This window comes from Juglans regia, chromosome 15, assembly GCF_001411555.2.
Source record: "Juglans regia cultivar Chandler chromosome 15, Walnut 2.0, whole genome shotgun sequence".
NCBI lineage: Eukaryota > Viridiplantae > Streptophyta > Magnoliopsida > Fagales > Juglandaceae > Juglans > Juglans regia.
The window spans coordinates 7,701,181-7,719,451 of record NC_049915.1 but is presented as its reverse complement, the minus strand read 5'-3'; the positions used below and the strand labels follow the sequence as shown (position 1 = coordinate 7,719,451).

At 39.2% G+C, this 18,271-nt stretch overlaps 1 protein-coding gene across 1 annotated transcript; it reads left to right on the top strand.

Moving 5' to 3' along the window:
* Positions 1 to 1,905: 1,905 nt before the first annotated feature.
* On the top strand, positions 1,906 to 18,210 carry LOC108991714 (S-adenosyl-L-methionine-dependent tRNA 4-demethylwyosine synthase). Its single transcript, XM_018966084.2, has 8 exons — positions 1,906 to 2,875; positions 10,893 to 11,008; positions 11,380 to 11,555; positions 12,464 to 12,654; positions 12,763 to 12,849; positions 17,207 to 17,364; positions 17,441 to 17,651; positions 17,737 to 18,210. Exons 1-8 carry the CDS (start codon positions 2,009 to 2,011, stop codon positions 17,875 to 17,877), a joined length of 1,947 nt encoding a protein of 648 aa, XP_018821629.1. The 5' UTR covers positions 1,906 to 2,008; the 3' UTR covers positions 17,878 to 18,210.
* Positions 18,211 to 18,271: the final 61 nt, after the last annotated feature.

Here is an 18,271-nt window from a genome sequence, read left to right as displayed (position 1 = left end):
CGATGGAAATGTGATGCTTCTTCGCCCCTATGACTGTTTCTTCCTCAGTGCCCAGACTTTCCTTCCTCTTTCTATTTCCAATCTTCAACGGGAAGTTATTCATCTAGGCTTGGTGCATGTGGGATAACCTTCTCCGTTTCTTCCCCTCCAACACATCCGACTTTGTAACACACTGGGTTGTCCCAGTTTCTATCACATTGTCCACCCTAGGCCCAATTCCCTTAATAGTTCTCTCAAGCCCATAATCCATCTTCACAAAGTTTGAAATTCCCACCCCTTCTCCCGGCGCCATAAACTCTCCCTCCATATTTTGCTGAATCACAAGTTCTCCCTCCATTTTTTGCAGGATCACGGTTTCTTCCATTGTCAACTCCTGATTGTCAGTCGTTACAGAAGTCTTCCCTTCTCCCTCCAACCTTTGCGAAATCACCTCTTCTTCCATTATCAACTTTGAGTCCTCAGCTGTTACAATAGACTTTTGTGGCCATGGTTGACTCCCAACACTTCGCTCTATCCCCCTGAAATCCGCTACCCGTTTCTCCTTCACTGGAGTGCCAAGTGGATATGTATGCCCGGTTTGACTTTTCTGTTCACGTCGATCCCACTGTCCACCCGTATTACTAGCACAGAGCCACTGCCCATAAGGAAGACTGTCTATCTCAGCCTTTCCTTGGTTTTCCCCTTGCCCTTCCTCACAATTTTTGTGACCATGGCCAATTCGACCACAAAAGTAATAGAAGTCAGGTAGTCTCTCATAGGAGAAACGAACCCAGACTAGTTCATTTGATCCCAAGTTTAACATCTTTCCCCGCAGTAAGGGTTTGGTAACATCAATCTTAATACGTACCCTTATGAATTCCCCCCATGCCATCTCATCTTTCTCTAGATCCACTTCCTCCACTTGTCCCACCTTACTACCAATGAGTTTGCCCACATATTCATTTCTTGCACTAAGAGGAAGATCATGCAACTGGATCCAAAAAAGTACCTTAGTAAGTTGTATACGATGGATTGGTTGATTACCCTCTACCTCTTTGATCAGTACCAATTGCTTATCAAAAGACCATGGGCCATCCTTCACGACTCTGCTCTTATCCCTGAGATCCTCAAACTCAATCAACATTAGTGTTGCATTCAAATCTCTAAACCGAACAACCTTAATAGGTCTCCATATATTCTTCATCGTCTCCTTAAACACTTCTTTATTGTAGTGCCTTGATGTCATTAGTTGAACCATCAAGCACTTCGCCCCTTGAATAATAGCATCCTCTAGTTTCTATGTCTCCATTATAATTTCCTCATGTTCGCACTATGCCAACTTTAGGCGTTGGTAGAGAGCCTCCAGATTCTCCTCCATCTAACTCGAAATAGAGACCTGCACCAGGCAGGGAAAGGACCTCTACGTGGGATAACCTAGAGAGAATTTTTAATAATTATGCTTTTTTAACCCAGCAACTGCAGGGAGGTGACAACCCTGTTTTAAATGAATGATAGTTATGTGAAATTTTAAAGTCAACTAAAAAAATTAATGAAGTGATATTTATTACATTAGTTGGTTGCGAAAATGAATATAAAAAGATTATTTGAACATCATTATCAGGCGAAAAAAAAATAGTTTTCTTTCCTGTTAAGAGACGGTAAAAGAACCATAATTAAAAGAATGATAGATTAATTGATAAATAGATCTCTTTCTCGAAATTAATTCATTTAGTTGGCCTGAATATTATTTCCTTAGACGGAGCCCATACATTTGGAGCGAAAAGTGATGTGTTCTGTTTGGGCCTAAATCCATACATTAAGCATGAGGCCCAGAAAGAATATAAAAGTCCAGTTGGATAACAAAGCGGACAGGGCCCATTCTCTTTTTGAGTGCCAAACTGCCGTCGTCTTCTCGTTCTTTAGGCTCTTCGTACCTCTTGAAATAAACCTCTCTGTTCTAAGAACATGAAGTCTGCGACACTTGGCCACTTTCCCTGAAAGGTTAGAGCCAGTGGGTGAAATCCCCACCATGTCCCTCTCCTCTGTCCCTGCTCGACTCACCCTTCTCGCCCTTCTCTCTGCCTCCTCATTCTATTGCTTCTACAAGTCTCGCCGCCTCAGACAACTCAAATTCTCCTTAAACCCTATCCCTTATACTAACCCTAATCTCTCTCATTCGAAAGCCAAGATCTTCTTTGTTTCACAAACTGGTACCTCGGAAGCCCTAGCTCGCCGTCTCTTCGATCTTTTATCGTCGAACAGTCTGTCGTTCGACCTTGTCGATCCCAAGGACTACGAGCCTGAGGACCTCCCGAAAGAATCACTTGTTTTAATCATCGCTTCCACCTGGGAAGATGGCAAGCCCCCTCCAAATGCCAAGTTCTTCTCAAGTTGGCTCTCCGAGAGCGCAGAGGACTTTAGGGTCGGGTCTCTGTTGCTGTCTCGGTGTAAATTCGCGGTCTTCGGAGTGGGAAGCGGTGCTTACGGCGCTACATTCAATGCGGTTGCGAGGGACTATTCGAAGCAGATGAGAGCGTTGGGTGCCAACGAGATTTTGCCAGTCTGGGAAGGGGATGTGGATAACGGTGATTTTGATGAGGTATTTGAGGCCTGGAGTGCTAAAGTGGTTGGGCTTTTGAAGGTTGGCGTCTTAGATAATGGTGCAGTTTTGCGTTCTGAGACTGAGGCCTTAGCTGGTGGGGTGAGTGATGCTGAGAGTTTTGGTAGCTCGGATGAGGATGAGGATCGGGAAGGCAGCGCGGAGATTGTTGATCTGGAGGATATTGCGGGAAAAGGGCCATCGAGGAAGTCGACGGTAATGGCTGAAAGTAACGGGAAATTGAATGGGAAAAAAGAGATGGTGACTCCGGTGATTAGGGCGAGCTTAGAGAAGCAGGTGCGCTCATGTATTTACAGTTTTCTCTTTATCTCTGTCTTCTTGTCCCTGAAATTAGGAAAAATCCGTTCTTTGTTGAACTTTTACGATATTGGATGGGCCTGTCATTTTTTGTGGAACATTTTTATTGCCTACACCCTCCGTGGTTATATATTGGAATTTCAAATGCCTAGTTTATTGCTTCCTGTCCCCCAACTTCAAAGTTGCACTTGTGAAACACCATGCACTATGGGTGTGATGCCCCATATTGATCGATGAGTATAGGTGGTGTATGGGATTCTACATTGATTGGGAGAGAGAAGTTCTTGTTCTTTATAATGGTTCCAATGGGGCTCTAATTGTACAATTAACTAGTTTCTTTTGGGGTATAGGTCCAAATGTAGCTTGGGCCTTCCCTTGGGGTGTTATAAATGGTATTAGAGCCTTTTTCAGCTAGAAGTGTGGACTTGAGCTGTGTCACCTACAATAGACTGGCCGGACAAGGATGTCGGGAATTTAAAGTGGAGGAGATTGTGATACCCCATATTGATTGATGAGTGTATGTGGCGTATAAGATCATACATTGCTTGGGAGGAAAAATATCTTGCTTTTTATAATGGTTCAATGGGGCTGCAATTGTACTATTGACAAGTCCTCCCAAATGTGGCTTGGGACTTCCTTTGGAACATTACAAAGTGTTTGTTTTGATTCACAAATTTGTATAGCATTTAAGGATATATCTGTGACTGTAAATATGTTATTTTGAAGTCCTATTAAACCCAATGAGATGTTCAGTTGTCTTGGAACCCCTAGCTAATCTGATTATTAACTAGAGCTAATGGAGATGTTTAGGTTTTCATTAATACTCCGTGTAGAATTTCTGGACATTTCATGAACTTTTTTCCCTGGATAAAGGCATCGGAGATTTTTTTTGTTAGATATTCATTGCCTTTTTATGTTTGAGCCTTTTATTATATGTTTTTTTATAAGATATTCCTGGATATTTATTGCCTTTTTTGTATGTTTTTGGATAAGCTTTCAACCCTCCATTTTTTTTTTCTTTTCAGTAAGTTCAACCTTTTTTTTTTTTTATAAGTAATAATATTATATATATATATATATCAATAGGAGTAATCAAATACACTAGGCGTATACAAGAAAAGCACCTAGCCTATACAAGAGAGCCCCTAATGACCCAAAAGCCCATGAAAACCTACCCAAAATACACCAAGCCCATGAAAACATACCTCCCTGACCCCAACCCCTAGATTTCGTAAACTAATCCTCTACCCGAACATCCCACTACCAGAACGTCTTCACAAAGCCCTCCCTTTAGCCTTCCCTTGACTTGAGCTATCTCCCTTAGCATCGTAGTTGATTGCCGATGAAAGATTCTTTAACTCCCTACTTTTCTTAAACTTAGATTTGGTTTCAACATGTTAAGTTTGTAGGAAAGTACAGAGTCATATGAAGAGGTGGTTTCGATGGAGTGTAGTTTTGGGGTGGAAGCTAAATCGTTTGTGATTAGAAGGAAGGGGGGCAATCTTTTTAGTATTGTTGAAAAGTGTAGGAAATTTATTAAGGTTCTTTACCTTAATGGTGAAGCAGTGGTTTGGATGGCTAAGCTGATTGAGGAATGTTTGAGTTTTTTGGGTAAAAAAGTTTTTTTCCAGACTAGAAGGGAAGGTAATAGAGTTTTCCTTATTCAACTCTCTCATAATTCTTTTGGAAGATTTGTTAAAGTGATTGAACTGGGTGAGGGTAAGGGGAAAGGAATCATTGTAGTTCCTGAAGGGAGAAATGGTAGTGGCTGGTCTAGTTTCGCGAAGAAGGCGCGTGAGATCGTTGGGTCTAGACCCTCTGTTTTTGCTCTAGAAAACAGAGGTTCTTTTGAAGATGAGAAGGAGAAAAGTTCTAGAGATGCTCCTTATTTAGCTGCTGCGATGAAACCTATAGATGTTTATGTTGGTTTCAAAAATAGGTGTGATTTGGTTGAATCTTCAGGAAGAATCAAGAAGGTGAGCTTGAAGGAGACGAACTGTCGTAGGACCTCTTCAGTACAAGGTGTCGATTGGAGTCTCGAGATGTGGAAAAAAGTGGGGGAAGTTGAGGGGTCTCTTGGCATATACGGGCGGAATTAATGGGTTGGAAAGATAAAATTGGTTCCTTATTATTTTCAGTTGATGAGGGTTTGGTTATCTTGATGGGCTTGAGTAATTTGAAGTGTGGGCCTAAGTCAGATAAGCTGAATGGGAGCAAGCTGTTTGGGCCTATTCGAGGCCCAGGTGGAAAGACCAATGAGGTGGTCTATCGACAGATTGGGGCTGGGCTTCGCCCTTCAGCTACGGTGGCTTCCCCAGTGCAGAAGTCTGGCCCACCACCTCAGACTAGGTGGCCGGCGAGGTGCGAACCGTCGGGGACCTTTCTGGTGGCGAGTTCTGCGGCGATGAACAGTTCGACAGGAGTTGGGCTCTTTGAATGCATCGCCCGTTAGCTTCTGAGCTTCCTCCTTTGGATACAATGGACTGCGATGGTTAGAGTCCTGGTCCATCATCATAGAAAAAGTCGCCAGTGAGGTGCGAGCCAACGGGGACTGTGGAGTTGTCAAGATCGACGGCTGTGAACAGTGAAGAGGGGTATTTTTCTGCTGCGAAGATGGTGTGTGCTCAGTCCAGGGAGGATTTGGGTTCGATTCTTTCTGGGTCTTCACAGAAGGGGTCGATGGAGGTGGGGGGGTCTTCTAGCTGTTTCCCGTCGATGTGCTTGCCCTTGCAGGGTTGATTGGAGGTTGGTGTGCAGTCCAGGGAGGATTTGGCTGGTGATGCTAGGGCTGGGGTTTTGGAGGAGTGTTGTGATGGGGTAAAGGGATTAGTTTCTTCTTTGGAAGTGGTGCTCTGCACTCTTCTAAATAGTTCTGATTTATAGGTGGAGTTGGGGGGAGGGGAAGACTGTTTCGTGTGAGTCAGGGGAGATTTTAGAATCTGATGAGGATGTTGATCCTGTCCCTTTGAGTTTTTTGAATCCAAGCATTGAATGGCCTTGTAACTCTTCTGATTGGGTTTTGAGGAAGGTTGAAGAGATTAGAGATGTTGTGGGGATTTCTTGTGATGGTTTTGATGAACAATTCAGAGCTCTTTTAATTGCTATTGAAGCTGGTCAACCTGCTTTGGCCAAATCTGCTGCAAAAAAGGAGAGGGAACTTAAAAGGTTGGAGTGTTCTATCACCTATAAGTCTAAGGATGGGATTGTTTGGAGGGAAAAAGGTAAGGAATGGGATGTCTCTGGTTTGTCATGAAACCCAAAATCATTTCTTGGAATGTTCGGGGTTTAAATGATCATAGGAAGCGTTTAAGGGTGAAATATTGGCTGCATCAATGGAACGCTGATGTTATTTGCCTTAAAGAAACCAAGCTGAAATTTGTGAATAAAGCTATAGTTCAAAGTTTGTGGAACTGTAGTAGTGTGGGTTGGGTAGAGCTGGTCTCTAATGGGGCCTCGGGTGGTACCATTATATTGTGGAATTCTTGGTGGCTTGTCATTTTAAGAATATTGAGGATGAGTTTGAGTGGGTGTTTGCTGGGATTTATGGTCCTAATGTGGATAGTAGGAGGATTCATTTATGGGAAGAAATGTCAGGTGTGTGTAGTTGGTGGAATTTATCTTGGTGTTTTGGAGGGGATTTTAATCTTACTCGATTTCCTAATGAGAGGTCGGGGGATTCATATTCTTCAAGTGCGATGGCTAATTTTTCAGATTCAATTTTTTATTTAAATTTGATAGATTTGCCTTTGGTGGGAGGAGATTATTCTTGGTCTAATGGCAGATCTTCTTCTAGGTTGGATAGGTTTTTGGTCTCGTCTTCTTGGGAAGCACACTTTTCAGGTTTGATGCAGAAAATTTTGCCGAGATTGTGTTCCGATCACTTTCCCATTATGTTGGATTGTGGTGGTATTGTGAGTAGAAGAAGTTATTTTAAATTTGAGAACATGTGGCTTAAGGTTGAAGGTTTTGGGGAAAAGGTTAGAGGCTGGTGGAATTCCTATAATGTTACTGGCACTCCTAGCTTTGTTCTGGCTAGAAAGCTGAAATATCTTAAGAAAGACTTGGTGAGATGGAATAAAGAGGAGTTTGGGTTGTTGGATACCAAGAGGAAGCGGCTAATAGAGGAGAAGCAATTTTTGAAAGAAAAGGAGGTGAAAGGGTTGTTATCGGAAGAGGAAAGAACCAGAAAATTAGGGGTGATTTCAGAACTGGAAAATTTAGCCTTGATGGAAGAGATTTCATGGAGGCAAAAATCGAGGGTGTTGTGGCTGAAGGAGGGGGATAAGTGTTCTAAATTTTTTCATCAAATGGCAAACTCTCATAGAAGATATAATGCGATTGAGGTCTTTTGTGATGGGGACAGGTTGATTACGGATCAAGAAGATGTTAAGGCCCATATTGTGAATTTTTATGAGCAGCTGTTTTCAGAAAATTTTTCTTGGGAGACCAAAACTGGATAGTCTTGCTTTTAATTCTATAGAGCAGTTCGATGCTGTGTGGTTGGAAAGAGAGTTTGAAGAAGATGAAATTCTTGATGTGGTAAAGGGTATGGATAAGGATAAGGCTCCGGATCCGGATGGGTTCACTTTGGCTTTTTTTCAAGATTGCTGGAGCGTTGTTAGAGATGATATTATGAAGGTGTCTGCGGAGTTTCATTCGTATAGGAGGTTTGAGAAGAGCTTGAATGCTACTTTCATTGCTCTTATTCCGAAGAAGGCAGGGGCTGTGGAGATAAGAGATTTTAGGCCTATTAGTCTGGTGAATGGTATTTATAAAATTATCTCTAAGGTGCTGGCAAATCGTTTGAGTAGGGTGATGGAGAGGATTATTTCACCATCTCAAAATGCTTTTGTGAGAGGTAGGCAGATCTTAGATTCTGTTTTAATTGCTAATGAATGCTTGGACAGTAGGTTGAAGGTGGGGAAAGTTGGGACTCTTATTTAATTGGATATGGAAAAGGCTTACGATCATGTAAGCTGGGATTTTCTTGTTTATTTACTGAGGAGATTTGGTTTTGGTGCTAAATGAAGCTCTTGGATTAAGCATTGTGTTTCAACTTCAAAATTTTCTATATTGGTGAATGGTGAACCGGCTGGTTTCTTTAGTAGTTCTCGCGGTTTGAGGCAAGGCAATCCCATTTCCCCCTTTCTTTTTGTTATGGTTATGGAAGCTTTGAGTAGAATGATTGAGAGGGCTGTGGAGGATAATCTGCTGTCTAGTTTTGTGGTGGGTAATGAGACTGGGAATTGTTTAAAGATCTCTCATTTGTTATTTGCTGACAATACCTTGATTTTTAGTGAGCCTGATTCGGATAATTTTCGTGTTTTAAGAGCATTTTTACTATGTTTCGAAGCTGCTTCAGGGTTAAGAGTTAATTTGTCGAAGTCTGAAATTGTTCCTGTGGGTAATGTTCAGAATTTATCAGACCTGGCTAATTTCCTGGGGTGCAGAATCTCTTCTTTGCCTTTGAGGTATCTTGGGCTTCCTTTGGGAGCCTCTTTTAAAGCTGTAAATATATGGGATGGGGTGATTGAAAAAATTGAAAGGAGGTTAGCGGGTTGGAAAAGGATCTACTTGTCTAAGGGGGGAAGACTAACTCTTATAAAGAGTACTTTGTCCAACCTTCCCACCTATTTCCTTTCTCTTTTTCCTCTTCCGGCTAGTGTTGAAAAGAGGATTGGGAGTTTATTTCAAAATTTCTTATGGGGAGGCTATGGTGAGGAGAAGAAGTTTCACTTGGTTAGTTGGAAGAAGGTTTGTCAACCACTGGATCGTGGTGGTTTGGGGATAAAAGATTTAGGATGGGTTTGGATGTTGAAGTGAGTTGAGTTGAGTTGAGTTGAGATGATAAAATATTATTAGAATATTATTGTTTATTATTATTATTATTTTGGGATTTAAAAAAGTTGAATTGTTTATTATATTTTTTGTTGGAATTTGAAAAAATTGTAATGATGAGTTGAGATGATCTCAACTTCCAAACTAAACCTTAAGGGTTTTTAATAGTGCTTTATTTGGAAAATGGCTTTGGAGATATCATTTGGAGAGTAAAACCCTGTGGAAAAATGTGATAGAAGTGAAATATGGAAGTTTGTGGGGGCGGTTGGTGTTCTAAAGCTGCCAATGGGGCTTATGGGGTTAGTTTGTGGAAATTTATTAGAAAAGGTTGGGGTTCCTTCTACAATTATTTCAGATTGAAGGTGGGAGATGGTAAGAGGATTTTCTTTTGGCATGATTTGTGGTGTGGGGATACTGCTCTCAAGCTGGTTTTTCCTTCAATTTTCAGAATTGCCAGGGATCATAATGCATCTATTCATGATTCTTACTGTAGTAACAATAACCAGGTTGAATGGAATATCATTTTTAAAAGGGATGTCAATGATTGGGAGGTGGATGAAGTTAAGGCTTTGCTGGTTAAACTCTACAGTTCAAAGTTGGTGTTTGATAGAGAGGATAGTATGGTGTGGATCCCTGCTGGAAATGCTAAGTTTTCAGTCTCATCTTATTATAGATGTTTGTCAAGTCATAGTAGTTGTGTTTTTCCTTGGAAAAGTATATGGAAAGTGAAAGTTCCCAGTAAGGTTGCTTTTTTCTGTTGGGTGACATCTTTGGGTAAAGTATTGACTACCGATAATCTTAGAAGGAGAGGTCTGTTCATAGCTGATTGGTGTGTCATGTGTAAAAGGGCAGGAGAATCTGTAAATCATCTCTTTCGTCACTGCGAAGTGTCAATATTCTTGTGGACTGAGGTATTGAGTTGGACAGGTTTACATTGGGGTAATGCCTAGAGAAGTAGTGGATTTATTGGAAGGGTGGAAGGGTTTGAAGGGCTGTAAGAAGGCGGTGAGAGTTTGGAAGATGATTCCTCTTTGTCTTATGTGGTGCATATGGATTGAAAGAAATGGGAGATGCTTTGAAGATAAAGAATGCTCATTGGGAATCTTAGGGATTTTTTCTTGAGTACTTTGAGTTCTTGGGTTAAAGTGTTTGTAATGGAGGATAATTTTCTGCACTTGTTTTAGTTTTTCTGGTGTTTAGTTCTTTTCATTTGTGGAAGTTGTAGGTGTTTCCTTTGGTATACGTCCTATGTACTTGGTCTTATGCCTATTTCTTGAATAAATTTTTACTTATAAAAAAAAAAAGATTTGGTTTCAAGCGCGTGGCTCGCCTCAATTGCAGTGAGTAGTGCTTTAAATTGATCTTCATATTCTCCATGTTCTCCATATGAAAGTCAAAGGGTTTGTAGAAACCCATTATCAGAATCCAATCCGATGTTGAACCCGCTATATCGTTAATCGAAGGAAGAGAAACCAGGGGAACGACATTATCCCCAGCCACAGTACCCAACTGCACTCCCAACTCCCAACCTTCCCCCTGAAAGACATGCAAAATCATTATGAGCTTTTACCTGAAATTGAGTGGCAAAGCTATTTTGCTTCCATGTAGTTTCTTTCTAGGTCAATTAGTTTATTGGCTAAAGTTCAAATATGGATGAATATTAGCTCAGTGCTCCAGCTCGTGCATTGACGCAGGTTGAGTTTTACACTTGTGTCAATAGTTTTGACAGTACTAGTAGTCAAATTTTGTCCATGTGATTGAAGAAAGCTGCAAAGTGTATGGAATTGTGAAGCAACTCTTTTAGGGACAGAGAGCCTGCAATTGGAGGTACATGGCTGTCATGTGACAGGTTATATAATTTTATAATAAATTGATGTTATGGGTCTAAAGGTAATGCTACAGTTAAATTGTTGTATACTTGTAGCTCCCAATGAATTTGATATTGTTATGGCATGATATGTTTTGTTAAATAATACATTGGCTGGGAGGTGTCCCTCTCCCAGTCATAAGAATGATCTTAGTAGCCTCACATCTCTGCTAGTTCAGCCTTATCTGTTGCTCTCTCTCTCTCTCTCTCTCTCTCTCTCTCTCTCTCTCTCAACCCTTTATATGATGCAATTTCCTGTTTTATTGGCTCTGAATGACTTTAAATTTGCAGGGATATAAAATTATTGGTTCACATAGCGGTGTGAAAATTTGTAGATGGACCAAATCACAGCTTAGAGGCCGGGGAGGTTGCTACAAGCACTCATTTTATGGAATTGAGAGTCATAGGTGATTAGACATTTATTTTATTTTATTTTTAATTAAAACTTGTTTTCATTTGTATTTCCAAATGATATGGTCAGTTGGAAGAAAACTTTCATCAGATCATTAAAATTCAAATAAAAACTGATGACTAATCACTAAAGATTGTGTATTTCTCTATGTTCATATACATGAAGTTCTCCTCAGGTATACATCTTGTGTACTTGGGCTTTGTCTTCTCTTATGAATACTTCTGGATTACCTATCAAAAGATGGCATTCTCCATTCTGCATTCTATCTCACCCCCTTCTTTAAAATGTATCTGCTTTTTATTCATACCTATGATCGTATAGTGCCTCAGCTAGCACATTAAATTTTTAAAAATTTGGTTTCCACAGGTGTATGGAGGCAACCCCTAGTTTGGCATGTGCCAATAAATGTGTTTTCTGTTGGAGACATCATACAAATCCTGTTGGAAAGAGTTGGCAGTGGAAGATGGACGATCCGCTAGAGATTGTGAATACTGCCATAGACCTACATACAAATATGATTAAGCAAATGAAAGGAGTACCTGGTAATTTTTTTGTCTCTGTACTAGTTGATAATCCTTTTGGGGGTAATAAACCTGCTTACAATAGATTTTATCAAATTGAACAGGTTCTGGGTTCAATAAGTTGCTTGCCTGGAATGTGAAGTTACCTTAGTAATCAGGTGGCAAAAGTTATGTGCTAGATATTATTTTTTAAAGAAAATAATTGTGGCAATCATATCTGATCCTGCATGTAGTTGTGAGTTCTGCAAAACAGTAAGACTTCATTGCATGACTGACCTCGAATTATTTTTGTGGAGACTCAGATTTATGCTTCGTTTTTTTTGGAAAATGGGGGAAGATTCATAGGGCTTCTTTGGAGGTTGAACCGTGGTATTAACATTAAGGTGGGCCTAGAGATATGAAAATCTTCTGGTCTGCCCTGGTATCATCTAATCTATTTTTATTGGTGATCATGATATTGGCATAGAAATGGTGGCTTGAATTTTAAGTAACAAATAGCTTATGCTTTTTTTTTTTTTTTTGGCACAGTACTCATTTTGTGCAAGTCGTATTTCAAGTTTTTATGCATATCCATGTCTATGTTTGATGTGTCTTTTAAGAAAAAATCTATGTTGAAAGAATAGTAGATGCAGTCCCTTATACGATTTGGGAAGATTAGTGATTACTAATTAATGGCCTGAAGATGCAGGTCATCTGTAGAGAAGCCCCTTAGCATAGCATATCTTTCTTTCATCATAATGTATTTGTTGTATTTGTTGGGAGCATATGAGTCTGCAACTTGAAGCAATGTTTTTTGATATTGTGGTTTATTAAACTCCTTGCCAAGGGGGGCTTGTGCACCCCTGGGATTAGTCGGGGCTTTGTTCTTGGATACCCTGTGCCAATCACAAAAGTAAAGTTGTAGTTGACCCAAGAATCTGTTCATGAAGGTGTTAAATTGGAGCGATTAATGGAGGGTCTCGCACCTAGGCATTGTGCCCTATCTCTTGTTGGTGAACCAATTATGTATCCAGAGATTAATACATTAGTGGATGAGCTGCACCGGCGGCGGATATCTACTTTTCTAGTTACAAATGCACAGTTTCCTGAAAAGATTGAAGCACTTAAGCCTGTTACCCAGGTATGCATCCAATTTAATTCGTTATTTTAAAAACTCTAGCATCGAAGACCTTCGCAAGTTTTGTAATTAATTGCGAACATATTTGGCTCAACTTCTTGACATGTGCAGTTATACGTGAGTGTAGACGCTGGAACAAAGGAGAGCTTGAAGGCAATTGATAGGCCACTCTTTGGAGACTTTTGGGAGCGATTCATTGTATGCAATTTTTCTCAGTATCCACGATTATTTAGCTGAAACTGTTTGGCACTAATTCTTTTCAAAACAAGTATTGATTTTATCAAGGAGGCAAGTGAAGAATTGAGGAAGTCTTTTTAACTTAACAATAAGGAGTGGAGTGATAAAAGAGGTTATAAAGGAGAAAGTTTAAGGCATGCAAAAAATAACTCCAAACAGTGATGAACCCCAAGGGTTTTGAATATTAAACTATTAAAAAAATACTTTGAACATTTTTTTCCCCAGATTTTAGGATTTTTAAATTGTAAAAATAAAATATGAAGAAGTAAAAATTAGAACCTTAGTATTATATGAATATGAATAATAATTTTTTTTTGTTACTATATGCGGTGACTTGAATTTTTGCACTTTTTAATTAAAAAATTCTTGAATTTGGGTTTGTAAATTTTGTAAACTGACTCTTAAGATTGATTTTTTTTGTATGTGTATAATCGAGTTTGATGTTTTTGTTTCTTTGTGCACTTGTTAATTATATTAGCTTTGGCATTCTTGTATGAGTTATTCATGGTATTAATAATTTTTGTTCATTGAATAAATATCAAGTTTAATTGGTATAATTGATTTTCTTCTTATATCTGAACCTAAAACTCCCCTTAGAGCCACTGGAGGTTTACCTGATTTTCTTCTTATATCTGAACCTAAAACTCCCCTTAGAGCCACTGGAGGTTTACCTGATCATTAACTTCAGGGCCCCATGGGATTGGTCGAGATGCACGCAAGCTGACCCGAACACCCACGGTTATTAAAAAAAATAAAAAATAAGATCTGAACCTAAAACTTAAGGTTAACCCTTTTCTTGGTGCAGGCCCTGGTGTGCAGTCCCTGGGCCACACCACTGGTGCAGTACCATGCCATGCCAGTTTAATTTGTGTGAATTTTTTTAGTTCAGCCTCAAGTTCTTAAAATTGAAAAAGAACCCATATCCGCATTCCAAGCCAGAAGCCCTACACTTACCCCATCCTCTTCCCTCATCTCGTCACCCATTGTACAGCTTGAGAAAGTTAAAATTAAAAAAATACTCCTGTTGAGCTTCAAGCTTCTCTGTTCTCTTCTCTGCAGCGGACGTATTCGAGCTTTTGTGTTTGTTCTCATGTGGTGTGAGTTTCTGGGTCTGTTCTGCAGTGGACATGTTTGTGGTTTTCGATTTTGTGGTTTCAATTCAATGAAATGAGTGTTCTATCAAAGCAGGTCTGTGTGAAGCACAAAGAGAACTGAGAAAGACACAGGGCCCCAGCAAAACTTCTCTTTGCTGCTTTTTTGTGTTCTTTAACATTGAAAACTCTCCATTGTTTTTTATTTATGTCATTTATAGTATCACCGTCGATTCTTGTCCACAGTTCATACACTATGATCTCTTCCTTTTATACCCCTTTCACAACTCAATCTCAACTCTTAACTAGTTTGGTGTTGAAGAAAGTGGAGCAAAATGTTGAGAAAGTGAAGAATGTTCAGGAAGTTAAAAAAAAACAATTGAAAGATGTTAGTTTGGTGTTGATAAAGTGAAGAAAATGGTGGATTTTGGTTGGTGAATCTGGAAAATGTTTTTTTTTTTTTTTATAAATAAAAATATTATATATATAAAAAATGAGTAACCAAGTACACTGAAGTATACAAGAAAACACCTTGCCCATATTAGAAGCCCCTAATGATCCAAAAAACCCGTGAAAAACAACCCAAAATACACCAAGCCCAAGCCCAATCCCTTGTTTTCCGTAGAACTAAAACTCTACCCGAAAACCTAACCCCAACCCCATATTTCCCGTAGAACTAAAACTTTACAATGCCTTCCCTTGGGACTTCTCTCTAGTTGAGCTACCACCCTTAACGTCGTTGGTGATTGCCCAAGAAAGACACTATAACTCCCTACTTTTCTTGAAACTTGATTTGGTTTCAAGCACGTGGCTTGCCTCAATCACAGTGATTAGTTCTTTAAATTGGTCTTCACATCCTCCATGTGAAATTCTCACGAACTACTGAATCTCGTTAACTATAGGCAGAATCCAATCCGCTATTGGAGGAAGAGAGACTAGGGGAGCAATATTATCCCTAGACACAGTATCCAACTGCACTCCCGACTCTAGACATTCCTCTATACAAGGCACCAAGGCCAAGCCCATTGGTTCTCTCCAATGGTTTCAAGGTCCCCATTGGAGATTATGGGGTGATACCAAGTTCCTTCACCTCTGAGGTGGTAGCAGATTCTACATCTCCTTCAGACTTCGGCAGTACACCATTTTCCTTCAACTCCGACGAGGGAACCATAGTTTCTTGGGAGACCAAGGGTGTAATACCGACTATCGGTCTATCCTGTGTAACAAGAGGCGAATGGCATTCCATTACTAATGTCTCAACGCCGATACCGGATGTAGACCATGCTTCAAATAAGCCAGATTTCCTTTTAACCAGCCATACTCTCCTAGATCTAGTTATAGGGATAGGGCCGAATCAGATTTTCCATTTTTCTTTATCAAAGTTTAAAGGGTTCGGGTCTATCTTGTTTCTTACAACCCTGTTGCCTCCAGCTGAAAGCAGGTCTATTTTCGTAGACAAGCAAGCTATCGCAGCCATCAACTCGACCAGCTGGGTTTCCATCTCCTTTAAAGAATTATGCATCTCTACAAGCTGGTCCTGAGCTGTGATTGCAGACCCCCCTCATTCTGAACCCCCGAGGCATGACTTGTCTTCAAAGCTGTCGCATAAGATCACCTTGACACCGAGGATGTACTTGGGTCTTCACCTCCAAGTTCTCCCTGCCGTGACGATAACTGTGTTCGTTTTTCTTTCTTTCATTTTGTTTTTAAAATAATGCTACATCGGTGCTTGCCCTGTAAGCTTGTGCCTGCAAGCCCAGGGCCTAAATGTAGCGGGACTTCAAATTAAACACCTAGCTTTGTCCCTGATCCCAAAGTTAGTGAGATACATGCTGGGGATGAAATTATTTCCCTCAACCAAAAGGAAAGCGTTATTTCCCTTCAAACACTCCGATGTAATTGTAGCCTAACAATCTGCAACCTGACTGGATGAACTCTATGCACATTGCATTCTAAAGGTCACATTTTAAGGGACCGTATAAATCCAAATCAACAATTCCTTAACTTGTTCATAAATTTGCTATTGTTTGTCACTGAGAAGGAAAAAAAAATTGTTTCTATTCCTTCATTTGTTATAGGTTTGCTTCCATAATTAAATGAATTCTGTTTCAAGGACTACCTTTGATGGTCCTCTTTTTGTTTACTTAGGGGATGTTTGGAAATAATTATCATCCCATCTCATTCCCTTTTCAAACATCACTCAAACACAAATACTTTTAAACTAATCATTACAACATTTTCAAACAAACATTACAACTTTCCCAAATGTCCAAATAAAAAATAAAAACAATTCAACTTTTTCAAATCTCAAAATAAAAATTATATTAAAAAATTATATTCTAACAATATTTTATTCAACTTTGTAAAAAAAATATTTTATTCAATTTTATTCATCTTATCTCATCTCATCTGTGTAACCAAACCAGGCCTAAATGTTTACTGTGAATTTTGATGGAGAGACGCATCTAGACCTCTTTGGCATCCCAAGTATGGCATGCCATCCTTTTTTTATATAGGATCTTTCCTTACTAATGGTTCATCATACCCAGAGGATTTCAATATGGCATGGCATCAATTTCATTACTTTCTAAGGGGATGCTTCGGGAATAAGATGAGATGAGAATTTTGTGAATAGTACTGAGATAATTTGAGTTAAGTATTTTTTGGGTTTTGGGAAAGGAGAGAGAAAAAGTTGAATAAAAAATTTTATAAAGTTCAAATATTGTTAGAATATAATTTTTTAATATTATTTTTGTTTTGGGATTTAAAAAAGTTGAATTGTTTATTGTATTTTGTATGGAAGTTTGGAAAAGTTGTAATGATTACATTGAGATGAAATGAGTTTGTTTTGTTGAATAAGGCAATATCCTAACTTGATATGTATTTGTTTTGTTTCTAGCTTTACTTCTTCTAGGACTATCTGTGCTCTTAGGTAGAAGTAGGTTATAAATTAGATTACTGCAGAAAGTTGGCTCAAAAGGCTGAATGTTATAAGGCTTTTCTTTAATAGTTTGTTCAAAAAAGTTACATCATGGCTCTTAAAGATGTCAACATCTCTGGAATCCATCTAATAATTGGTCCTTTTCTGTTTATGTAATGAACAAAGTAATAATATAATATGTAGTGGTTCATCACCACTGTGTCTTAGTTTCTTTGATCATTTAACTTGACAGGACTTTAGTGACTTTGACGTTACTTATTTGCATCCTTGTGCAAATCTTTGGCAGGATTCCTTAAAAGCTCTCAAGGAGAAACAACAGCGAACTGTATACCGGCTCACTCTGGTGAAAGGCTGGAATATCGAAGATATAGATGCTTATTCTAATCTCTTTAGTATTGGAAAACCTGATTTTGTTGAAATAAAAGGCGTTACATATTGTGGATCGTGAGTTCTCCCCGTCTTTTCCCCTGGTCTTGATAAGTTTTCTTGAGCTGCATAATCATTTGTGATGTATCTACAGGTCTGCTACATCAAAGTTGACAATGGAAAATGTCCCATGGCATTCTGATGTGAAAGCTTTTTCTGAAACCTTAGCTCTAAGAAGCCAAGGGGAGTATGAGGTTGCATGTGAACATGTCCACTCCTGCTGTGTCCTCCTGGCAAACACTGAGAAGTTTAAGGTCAACGGCAAGTGGTTCACGTGGATAGATTATGAAAAGTTCCATGACTTGGTCAGCAACAGAACTTTTTGCTCTTCTGGAATACCTTTAGATTGATATTTTTTTAGTTGTATTTTTATTATCATTGAAAATGCAGGTGGCTTCTGGAAAACCTTTTGACAGCATGGATTACATGGCTGCCACACCATCCTGGGCTGTCTATGGAGCAGAGGAAGGTGGATTTGATCCGGATCAGTCTCGATATAAGAAGGAGCGACATCACAAATCGGGCCGCTGAATGACCAGGTTACATACACAAACTAGTATTGAGTTGACAGAATTTTGTTCTCCAAATATATCAATCAATAGGTTATATTTTGGTGCACTCCATGGCTAATTGGCTATGGATAAGATCCCAAAATCCAGATTAGTAGGATATTTTGTTGCTGTTGAATTATATTTTATGTTTCTCCCGTTTTCCATATATTTCTTAAGAACAAAACTTAATTTTGAGTGCATAGCGTTTTGTCAAGGTTTTATTTTACAATTGCTTTGTTAGAGAAGCTAGACACTTAGCGCTCCACCTGTATCTGAATTTAATTTAAATAAATTCAGGGAAAATATTATAGTTTATTTTAGCTTATTTATCACGTGATTGTGTGATTTATTTTCCCACGTTGATTCCGATGTGT

What these genes read in the sequence shown, in the direction of transcription:
- LOC108991714 (XM_018966084.2), top strand. Translation starts at nt 2,009, where the DNA reads ATGTCCCTCTCCTCTGTCCCTGCTCGACTCACCCTTCTCGCCCTTCTC. An exon ending in GCAAATGAAAGGAGTACCTG is followed by an intron (nt 11,556 to 12,463) that starts GTAATTTTTTTG and finishes CTGTTCATGAAG; the next exon opens with GTGTTAAATTGGAGCGATTA. An exon ending in ATGAAAAGTTCCATGACTTG is followed by an intron (nt 17,652 to 17,736) that starts GTCAGCAACAGA and finishes TTGAAAATGCAG; the next exon opens with GTGGCTTCTGGAAAACCTTT.